Source organism: Nematostella vectensis, chromosome 10, assembly GCF_932526225.1.
Source record: "Nematostella vectensis chromosome 10, jaNemVect1.1, whole genome shotgun sequence".
Taxonomy (NCBI): domain Eukaryota; kingdom Metazoa; phylum Cnidaria; class Anthozoa; order Actiniaria; family Edwardsiidae; genus Nematostella; species Nematostella vectensis.
The window spans coordinates 2,831,217-2,842,765 of record NC_064043.1 but is presented as its reverse complement, the minus strand read 5'-3'; the positions used below and the strand labels follow the sequence as shown (position 1 = coordinate 2,842,765).

The window sequence follows — 11,549 nt, the reverse complement described above, 5'->3', positions numbered from 1 at the left end:
TATTTACCTATGACATGTAAAGTTTACTGAAGTTAAACAGATTCTGAATAGTGCACAAGGGGTTTAAAAAGATGACTGCCAAAATCGTTTATTTCTAAAATACGGTTTACCGTTTTCGTTTATGTTTCGAGGGGACAAAAATTGTTTCTAATTAGACGGTAGTTGGGACTTTTATACGCGGACTCTTGTCCAAGCATTCCTGTATAGTGCCTTATCACGGATAGCATCTTTCGCATTCTTGATATTTTTGGGAGCCCTGCAAGTCAACAAGTGGTAGATAACCAGGATTCACACTGCTATCGTGTAACCTCGGGCGCCATTGATGTCAAACAACAAACTCTCAGCAGCGAATCACCGGGAAGCGGGATCAACACAACAAAGGATGACTGACTATCAGGGTAGGGGTAGAAGGAATTTATATTTAGAATTTTAAATTTCTATTTTTATCAAAAATATAAACAAACAATCAAATAAGTAAAAGTTCAGTGCGTATATCATCATATATATCTTAGAGCGGCAGTTTCAGGGCTGTTTTTGTCAAATCTCGTGCTAAAAAAAAAACCCTTCTTGTGGGTACCCCCCCTAAGGATTTGGCACGCTACCGGGAGCGAGCGCTTAGTCTAGACTCGGACTGTGTCATGGCGCTCGAGAGCTCATGAGAACTGCGTTCGCAGAGTTACAACATGGGAAACTCGCCCCCAACCAGGCGGGAACAACTAGATACTATGAGTCCTGAAGCGCTGGTTTGCCGTTTAAAACGGGCTGCGTACAAAGGCTCTAAAAAAGACCTTCGAGAACTCTTAAAAGCTGGAGCCCCGATAGATGGCTGCCATAAATACGGCAAAACTGCTTTGCATGAGGCTGTGAGGCACGGCCAGTTTCGCTGCGTGGAAATTTTACTCAAACACAACGCCAATGTGAATATAGCAACGTACGACGGTTTAACGCCGCTTCACGAAGCTTCTGAGCAAGGATTTTCGGATTGTTTGGCCGCACTGATTGAGCAAGGCGCTCACGTAAATGCTGCCACTCGCTCAAACTGGACGGCGGTTCACTACGCCGCACGGAACGGTCATTTCGAGTGCTTGGAAATGTTACTTAGGCACGGTGCACTAGTCAATGCTACCGCTAATGGTGGCTGGAGACCTTTGCATGTTGCTGTAAGGCATGGACATACGAATTGTGTGAAACTATTGCTGAAATACAACGCAGAAGTTGATCCGCCGCTCGTGCCTGCATGGAGGGTAAGACTGTACTTCGCTCCCCAATCTCTTGTCCATCTGCTTTGCTCTTTTCGTCACAGAGGTTTTCGTGTATCGGGTGCACTGTTTTGGTCCTTTTTGTCTATTTGTTTAGCTTTCATGTTCGGTGATATTTTTTGTGTGTTGCCTTCCCAGTAGGGGCATCGCTATGAGGTAGAAAATTTCAAAGCGTTCGTTGGCAATCTCGGTCAACGTCGGCCGGAGTGAATCTAATAACCCTCGCTCAATAATCGGATATTCTGTGAGAAGAAATTCTAGTTTTTGTCCGATAAGTAACACTTTGTAAAAACCCAGTTTTTGTGTCTTGCGTGCTTCGAATTTATTGTTGATCTTTGATTCTTGTAATCGCTCGCGTTAAAAATGTTTACGAACCATGTAAGCATTTCTTGCTGTGAATTAGTTTTTTTTGGATGTCTGAGACCACAGCGGGCCAGCGAAAGCCACGAACTATTGCGATATTTATTGCTAGAGAGACCTAAATAGCTTTTGACGAAGCTTAGTAGTCTTAAAATCGGTTTCCAACTGCGAGAATGTATAGAATCATGTTGCACGTCGTGAATTTATGTAGACCAACTGTTCAGGCCTTTTTCTCTTCCACTGATGCACGAGTTCAAGGCACCAAAACATTGCTAGTCGCATTACTGTAAGCCTATATGGATTTAGAGAAGTGGCTAAATCACAACTCCAAATCTGCTGTACAATATAGAAGCTAGATCGAGTGACATCGCACTCCAATATTTCATGAAAAGCCAAACAAAGTTTTTTTAATGGTAAATGGCTTCCCCCGATCAACTTCGTATCGCACACTTGTGCAAAGGAATTACAATTCGGATCCGATCAACCGATGAAAACCTTCATCTACTTTACTTTGCTAACCAAAACAATGCAATCTAAATTTAGTGTATTATTTTAATGACTAGTTTGGTAGGGCAAGCTGGGACTCCAATATTGTTCGGCGCGAATGTAGTAAACCTTCGATCCTCATAGTAGTTCAAAACATCTGTCAAAATGTGATTAATTATACGGTCGTCCTAAGACTTTAGCTAGCGCGGAAATGATATCAAAGAAAGAGCGCGTGCTTTACTTTCGATAATAAAACGAAAACGATGGCTGAAAGCGTGTCGGTTAATTCGTCAAAATAGCCGATCTCCACTTTGCTCTGTCATCGACTATAGTGCCGGTGCAGTGTTGTTGCGTTGGATCTCGGTATTTCTGTCTCGAATTTTGTCAACACCTTTCAGCTAAATTGGATTGCTTGTGGTGGAGTTACAGAATGCATTTTCAATGGGAATTTCTGTAGTATGCGAGGTTGTGCTCGAGGCAAATGGATAAATAGCAAGAGTAGTTCGTTCTTAACCTGGGTGGTAGCGAGAAGCGAGTTTAGATCCCTATCTGGACCAAGTCTGCATTTTCGCTGAATTTGACTTTGATGAGCTATCGCGCAAACTCTTATCTTGACCGATGCCTAGAGCGATGTAAACTATGCGACGGAGCGACCACTTTCAAACGCCTTCTAGACTCGCTTATTACGCGCATGATCGAGTCAAACCCACGGGAAAGTGCTAAATACATTGATGGAAGTAAATCTCTGTTTTTGCCAATTTCATGATAGCATGGCGATTCGCTCAAGGAAGGGATAGAATTCTCTTTTGTGGGAAAGATATGCGATGGCCTCGGGACATAATAAATAGAAACTTTAATTCCATACTCCGGTTTTAAATTTACCTAATAAACATCCTAGCTAGCTTTCTGTGAATTTAATGCTCTCCTATCAACACCAGTTGAATAATAGCAAAGAGAAGGATTCTCAAGGATGTTGACTCTGCTGTTGAGCGCTTTACATGCATATGGATAAGCCCCTTTTATCCGCATGTGTTTTATATAGTAGTATGGACCAGTTCACAGGCCATTGCGCCTGCTAGTCATCGTTTTCTAACTGACCAAAAATTAGTATTACCTCTGTGTGCTATAGAACCCGATGCTTTTCTTAACATGTATTTTATTAAGTCCTTTTGAAGTTGCACTGTTGAGATTAATATCTCTGTACAATCAGTAAATACTACCCATATTAATGTTTCCCCTTGATGGTTATTCAATCTTGGCTATTGTGTACCTTTTACTTAAGTGTATCTGTTGGGATTTTGGTCCTAGGGGCTGAAAATAGTCCTAGGTCTGTCTAGTTTGACACACAGACTGCTTGTTAACAGCCCTCCTGCTGATAAGCTATTGTAATTCTCACAAGGTTTCTAATGTAGAACACCAATTGCATACTGTGTATCCTTGGCTTTCTCTAGCTGCCAATGCTTACAATATAATTACAATAATAGTTAGCCACCCTAGTCAAATTAAATGTGTTAAGTTTGGCCTTGATGGATAGTGGTAAGACTTTCTTATAAAATATTATTTGGTGCCACCATCATAGTTGTTATCACAGTTTGTTAGAATTTTTTAGTTAGGTGGATTGCTACCATCATAGAGTAGTCAAGACTTTAACTATTGGGCTTCAAAAAACCTGGGGACCTGCAAGTTATCAGCCTCATTCTTTTTTTTCTTTTGGCTGGGCATTGTCCTAGCAAAAGTCCTAGAGATTCATTCTAAAATCAGGAGATTTTGCTTTTCTCTTTTGAAAGTTTGAGAAAAAATAACACTAGAAGAGTTTGTATCAGTTGTGTTCCAGCTTGGCTCACAGTCTAATTGCATGTTGGGGCATAGCGTGAAAGGGACAAACTTATGTGCCTTGACAAATGTAGGGTGTTTACAACAGTAACATTACATATGCCCTCTTCCGCTGAAAATTCCAGTTTGTCTGCCAGCTACTAAGTTATATTTAGCAAGTTACTCTTGTTGTTGTTAATTCAAGTTGGCAGTTTCTTGTCTCCGCATGTCTCAATGTCATGGTGACCACAAAGAGTCCTCAAACATGTCTAATGCTGACTCTGAGTCACTCTCAACATAGCCATAATTTTTGTGTAGTCCCAAAAGACAATGAAGTATAATTTTACAAAAAGCATTTATAAATCTTTGAACACTTGTTATTTCAATATATCTGATACACTATTTTACTAAGTGAATTAATAGCCATCTGTGTTTGTTTTCAATTGCTAGACTACCAGCAGTTTGTCTGACTGCTAGATATGACAACAGTAGACCAGTGTGGCTCCTAATATGTTTTGTCCCTCATTGAACAACTGTTATTCTTCCAGCTTATAATGATGGCAATTCTTATTAGTTGTGACAAATCAAGGAATTGATAAAACTCAAAATTCACTGCATTCTAGTTTCTCACACGTTTTGCTAAGTTGATAATGAAATTTGGTTATTTTATATAGAATTCATTTCAAAACTTCTATACATATTTTGTCACTTTGCCTGCAAACTTAGAAAAGTTGAATTGTCATTACCATTATGTATGAAAGTATTTTAGAAGAACTTAGAATTAGAAGTAAACATTTCCTTGCCATGTGATATACATATTTCAGTTTACCATTTGATTAGTCATAAACATGTTCATTCTTGTGAAAGTCTTGTTGGCTGATGCATAAGCCATAGACATGTTATTTCTTGTGAGCCTTAATTCTCTTCCTGTTGAGATATGAGCACCATTATGTCTGCTCTCGCTATGCAAATGTGTCCCATTGATAATAGATTATCTCTTATGTTGTCATTAGCTAAGAGAATGTTTTTGTTAGTTACCTAATCAGTGCATTTTCTTGCTAATCACAATGATAGCTGGTAGGTTGTGATGGTTCACATTTTGAGTACAGAAGTCCTTGCCAAAAAATTGCTGAGATTATATATGAATGTTGAATTGTATGAATTGGCTTGCGCAGTACCTTGTTCAGCTTAACCTATTTATTCAGGAATTTCATTTATATAAAATACATAAATGCTTAGCCTGGGACTTATAGCAAGTGTTTTGATATTTTTATTTTGTGCTGGTATATGGTACACAGTTTGTGTTAGCTGTGTACCTAACTTTGGTCTGTATTATGATTATTTAAAAAAAAAACCTTTGTAAAAATGAACAGTTTATTTTTTTCAATTTAATACTACAGCTGCCACCAGGTCATGGCTGATACTGTGCTTAACATATGTTTTCTCTTAGATTTTGCAAGTTCCACTCCACCACGCAGCTGAGTATGGTCACCTCGCATGTTTGGAGGCGCTATTACATCAGGGCGCTGATGTGAATTCCAGTACCCCTGAGGGGTGGACTGCGCTACATTCTGCCTCCCTGTATGGGCATACATCTTGTGTTGAAGCACTAATAAGGTAATTTAGTAAGGTTAACGGGTGGGGGGGGGGGTAATTTAGTAAGGGTATGGGGGGGATTAGTATAAGATGGTTAGAGTGCACTACATATGCCTCTCTGTACATCCAAGCATCTCCTGTTGAAGTGCTAATAGGTCAGTTGGTAAGAGAAGGAGGGTGTATTAATAGCTATGAGTGGAATGCTTTTAATTCTGCTTCTCTGTAAAGGCACACAGCCTGTTCAGGGGTAGGGCTGAGGGAATGGGGGGGCACTTTGGTAAGCTTGCTTTTTGGAGAGTTAGCCCCCACACACACACACCCCTCTCCCCTCACAGTACGTAAAGTGGCTTTGCAAATTAGGGGGAAATGTTTTTTTATACCTTCACCAGAGAGGATGACTATACTGTACTCAGCTTCTTACATGTTTGGTACTGAAGAATACAAGTAGTATTATGATGTAGTAGTATTATGATGTAGTAGTATTATGATGTAGTAGTATTATAATGTAGTAGTATTATGATGTATTATATCAAGTGGTGTACAAGGGTGTATCCCGGATTGGCCGGCAAGGATTGTGGGAAATTAATCCGTACAATGTTGAAGTAGCATGTTTAACACGGTGAAAAGTTTCTTGCCAAAAGAGCATTACCCCTTGGAACCTTTTTTCTCCACAAAGGGCAAATGCCCAAAACCTCAGTAAACTACTCTGTTTTCATAGAGACGTGAAACGTACCACTTCCACTTTCTAGTGTATTTATTTACGAAGCTGCCCTTGTCACTGTTGACTGTAAATCCGTAAATTGACCACTCTTGGTATGATTGCTCATAATCTTTTATTTTTCTCATTCCCTCTTAACCGTCTATTCCCTTATGCTTTGATTCATCTATCTCCATGGCGCGTGCAAGGTTGTAATATGCATTAGGGCGTAATATATCCTGATAATCTTCACGTAAGAATGTCATAGTGAAATAATTCAGTCATCAAACGCGATTGCAAATAACCAGCGGCCAAGAGTAGCTCATCAGCATTTCTAACAGCCATCTTTTCCCTTGTAGATATGGAGCTAATGTGGATGCGAAAACAATTTGCCTGACACAAGGGACGTCGTACGACGACACTCCACTACACCTGGCGGCAAGGCACGGCCACTCGTACTGCATGAAGAGACTCATTCAGGCAAATGCCAATTTATGGACGAAAAATTGCTTAGGCCTTACACCCGAGCGATTTATTACGACAGACTATAGACTACGGGAATGGGTGGAAAATATACAAAGCCAGCCGCGCTCTTTACAGCTGCAGTGCTCTGCTAAAGTTAGGACTTATTTACAGCCGGACAAGACTCGGAATGCACTCAAATTGCCTCTACCCGGACATCTACTCAGACTTGTGTTATTTGAACAAGATGTGAAGATTCTATAGCATTTGCTAAGGCAAGATGTTACGGCCCTATAGCAATTGCTAAGGCAAGATGTTAGGATTCTATAGCATTTTCTAAGGAAATATGTTAGGATTCTATAGCATTTTCTAAGGAAAGATGCTAGGATTCTATAGCATTTGCCAAGGCAAGATGTTACGGTTCTATGGTAATTGCTAAGGCAAGATGTTAGGATTCTATAGCATCTTCTAAGGAAAGATGTTAGGATTCTATAGCATTTGCCAAGGCAAGATGTGAAGATTCTATAGCATTTGCTGAGGCAAGCAGAGTCTCCACCACACGTAAGCCACACGATGCTAGATCGGTAAACCCTAAGGGTCGAAGCTGTAAGTAATATTACAGTTTTTTCTATGAATGGGTACCACAAATGATCAAGGGACATCCCGCTCCTGCTGTAAGGAAAACCTCGTGGAGAAAAGGGGATTCTTGATAGGAATTGAGTGTAATTGGGTATATTTTTACGAATTCTATAGTCAATGCCTTATTGGATCTACTCTCTTTCTGAATTACTTTAGGCCTTGTCGCCACACATATCTCTTTCTGTCTCCTTTTGGAGATTCGTTGCTTACGCCACGTGTGTTTTCACCTCCTGCTCTCCGCTATTTCCGATCGCACTTCTAAATCTAGCACGGTATGGGTGTGACCCTAGCAGTTTCCCCGTGTCAGAGATGATTGATTCATTAAGGAAATGGATGTTGTTGGGTTTCTCGTTTAATAAGTACAGTACAACCCTGTTTCTCCATAGACGTGATTTCTAGCCAATCAGGCATTCCGCCTTCTGCGTTCTCGGTGGTGATAGTCGAAGTTTAAAGTGATAGCCCCTAAATCTCTTACCGTCTCATAACTACTGAGTAGTGTCATCTCGTAGACATGCCGTAGAATTGTTCGTTTTTTTTTTTTTTATAGCTTTTCAATTTCAATGGCTTGACTCAAACGTCAAGCGCACTAATACCTAGTGACTGCTGAATGGCTTTCAGAGCTTCGAAGCAGTTGAATGGATTGCGTGTTTGTATTGACTGCGAAATGGCTTTCCCTTGGCGCCGAGCGCGCGCGCAAATCTTTGGAATCCCATTTGGCGTTTTGTTTGCGCGGTTGAGTGGTTTTCTTGGGGCAGTTGTCAGGATGAGTAATAGGCCGCCAGCCATGCGGGAACCGCTAGGAACAGGCTAGTGCGCGACTCCTGTCAGCCTGAGCAAATAGCCGAGAGATCAGGGGGTGAATGAGATTGGCTTTGCTCTTAATCCACTGAAGCTGGCACCAATTTCAAGAATACACTATCACTACAGTCAATTTATTTTACTTATAAGAGGATTTTCCCGTTTTTTGGCCTTTACAAATTCTTCATTGTTTTTGTTTAGTTGAACAATTTTTTATGCCCATTTATTTGGGCAGCCGTCATTTTTGCAAACCAGTCACACTGATGAGAGCGGCGAAACTCAGATTCAGAGTAAATCCATTTAGAATTCACGTCTAGCATAAAGTACGCATCAAAAAAGTGAAATAGAAATTGAGAATATGAGGAAAAGACTTTACTTGTCCTTCGCTGTCTTCTTGCTAGATTGAATCCCAGTCCCTTCAGAATCGTCACATCTCCGAAAGGACGTCGCGCTAAAAGTATCTCTACAGAAAATATATTCCGAATTATGTTTTGTATGATATTGTACAGTAGTTCAAGAGATAAAACTTGAATTTCACCAGAATGTTGTCGAGTGGTTCATAATTCCCTTTTCCCATTACCTTTTACCTAAGACAAGTGTGTTTCATATTATACAAGCCAGCAAACCAGTACAGGGAAGCTGCGGTAGCCATTATCAATGATGGCGGCCCATTAGATGGTTAAACTTTCTTTGTCCTAAGTGTTTTTAATTACAATCCAAAGATGTCAACTTAAAAAATCCCTATTACGACATCAAAGAGGTATCAGAAGTAGGGAAAAAACGATCAAAGAGATCACCAAGTAAGAGTGGTGATGAAATGTCCGGATGCACGCGCGTAAAACAAGTCACGCCCTCTTTCTATTTCATTTAATTCCCAGAAAACGTCCCTCCCCTATCACCCAACCCAAACAGTATCAAACTATTCTCACGAATATTGATGCAGCGATTTTTATCGGCATAAAAGACTATTTGGTTTGATCAGAGTAGCGAAGCAGTTAGTGGTAATTACGATCGCGAGACACAACCGATGCGTAGCACATCCGCGCCAGTCTGACTGGCCCCAGCGACAAATATTAACGGTTTGTGTGAAGAGCCCTCTTACCCGCCTCTAGATAGTAATGAGAAGATGGATACGGCGCGTAGCCGCACTCATCGAGAAGATGATTTATAGGATTACGACTGACATCTACAACAAAGTGTTAAGCGCGCTTTATTGTATAAAACCTTCCCAGGCCTGTCACGCGTTGAGCTAAATGTCTCGTTCACTTAAGATTACAGAGATAGGCTTGTTAATGTTTTTGTATCCGTTGCGGAAAGGTAGGATGATTTTCTAAAGGGCTTCAATTTTTAGATTTATGAGTGTAAATGCGTATAATTATTATTCTACTTATTTCCTTGCGCGTGCACGACAAATAAGACAATTACAAGAGTTTCACCGGTGAGCGAGGCCTTGGCTATTAGGCGCTCGCTTGGAGCCAGTTCGAAGCCCATAAGTAGACCTATAACCTCGAATCCGACTGCGATAATTGCGCGGCTTTCTTGATACAAACTCTAACGACAAGCCCGCACTAACTTTCAATCATTATTGCTACCAGCGATCAATTAACAAGGTAGAATGCGGTGAGCAAAACCTTTTTTTTACTTTGTTTTATTAAGGGTTTCTGCCAATTTTTTTAGATGTTTTTACTTCGAGTGGCGCCAGTGATAATTCGCTCAGCTTGTATCAACCTCTAGATGAGGTGAGATCTGAACCATGTTACGTCATAGCCTAGGGCCTTTAGTCTCCCACGCAAGCGCCTTGACAATTACCCGGTCTTCTGGCAGACCACAGCACCTATGATCGGAGAGGGGGGGGGGGTTAGGTAGTGCTAGTCTTGTACACGCAAGCGCCTTGATAATTACCCGGTCTACTTGGAGAGGCAAATCAGGGCTCGTGATAAACAACGATGAGGTACGTAGACTGCGTCAGGCGTGTTAGAGTTTTTCTTGGGCCACGGTTTATTAAAAACTGCTACTTTCTATGTGACGTAGATGACTGCGCACCCCCCCCCCCCCCACTCTCTCTCTCTCTCTCTCTCTCTCTCTCTCTCTCTCTCTCTCTCTCTCTCTCTCTCTCTCTCTCTCTCTCTCTCTCTCTCTCTCTCTCTCTCTCTCTCTCTCTCTCTCTCTCTTGTGTGATGACAGGTGCCAAGCCCACTTGATTACGTGACTCCTTAACATTCGCACCGCTCACGTCACCACTAAACTCTTCTAATGGGCCCATTTACACTTAAAGCCGCATTGTCACCAGTTTACTTCCGGTCGATTACGTAACAATCTCTGATGATTTTAAACGGAAAACGCGAAAGATATTTCAAAATATTGAAAGCAGTGAGTTTATTGGAAGTTTCTTTGAGGATGTGATTGATAATTTAGAGCCGATGGCCTGTTTAATATCTCGGATTTTAATAGATTCTTTTGTCTTTTAACGGTTGAAGTCTCCGTCGGACCTCCGGAAGTAAACTGGTGACGATGCGGCTTTAAGGAGCAAGTAATCAATTACGTGTCATTAGCTTCTTATGCAAAGTGTCGCTATGGATGATCTTTGGTAGAGCCAGACTTTAGTGTGCACGGTGGCTATTGTGTGTTTTACTCGCGTTTGTGGTGATTGGTATAATATTATTTGCCCTAAAATCCATTCATAGACTTACTGTTGTATCAAAAGCCACAACGTATTACCCTGCAAAATATTTGTGTGTTTACCCGCAAACGGAAGTATTTGTAGCATTATCCCTTGAGCTGATAAAGCCCTGTAATCTGGAAAAAGTGTAAAAGATGGCGCCACCCCAAAAGCCCGGCCTCAGTAAGAAATAATAGAATTAAATTAACTTTGGGTTCAACAGAAACGAACACGCCACAGTGTTAGCTGATAGCACCATCATACAAAGACGAAAAGACTTAGTTGGGGCAAAGGCCATTTAAAAAAGATAATTTTCCGGGAAATATTTTTCAAACTCTCAACCCAATGGGAGCCATTTTTTTGGCGCTGTTTGGTACCGGAGCCAAGTTTCTGTGTTTTAAAGGCCAAAATCAATTACTAAGGCAGATTAATTAGCGTTGTCGGATTGCCTCATGTAAGCCCAGTCAGGCCGTCTCTGGGAATTGCCCTGATTCAGACGTCAAGACGCTTTCACTGCGCGCACGGTATCGCCGTCGTTGCCGCGTTACATGTTGTCATCTGCTGTATAGCGTTCGTCACCGCTTAGACTTCACGGCTGGCCGGTGACAGCGGAATGCTACTGTCACTACACCTCTTCTGTGATGTGGGACTTCTCTAGGGATCTATTTGATCTTTTGGAGACGCAAAGAAAAAATAATAATAACTGCCTTGGCCGTTGTGAGTGGTGCGTTTTTGGGGGTTTGGGTTTTATATGGGTGTGGAGAAAAACTTACTTAATAAA

At 41.2% G+C, this 11,549-nt stretch overlaps 1 protein-coding gene across 1 annotated transcript; it reads left to right on the top strand.

Moving 5' to 3' along the window:
* Window positions 1-482: 482 nt before the first annotated feature.
* LOC116620704 (ankyrin repeat and SOCS box protein 13) lies at window positions 483-8,649 on the top strand. Its single transcript, XM_032386346.2, has 3 exons — window positions 483-1,244; window positions 5,368-5,534; window positions 6,570-8,649. The coding sequence occupies exons 1-3, from the start codon at window positions 684-686 to the stop codon at window positions 6,934-6,936; spliced, it is 1,095 nt and encodes a 364-aa protein (XP_032242237.1). The 5' UTR covers window positions 483-683; the 3' UTR covers window positions 6,937-8,649.
* The last annotated feature ends 2,900 nt before the right edge of the window (window positions 8,650-11,549 follow it).

Coding starts and splice junctions, on each gene's coding strand:
- LOC116620704 (XM_032386346.2), top strand. CDS start 684: ATGGGAAACTCGCCCCCAACCAGGCGGGAACAACTAGATACTATGAGT. Junction 1,245..5,367: donor CGCTCGTGCCTGCATGGAGG/GTAAGACTGTAC, acceptor GTTTTCTCTTAG/ATTTTGCAAGTTCCACTCCA. Junction 5,535..6,569: donor TGTGTTGAAGCACTAATAAG/GTAATTTAGTAA, acceptor TTTCCCTTGTAG/ATATGGAGCTAATGTGGATG.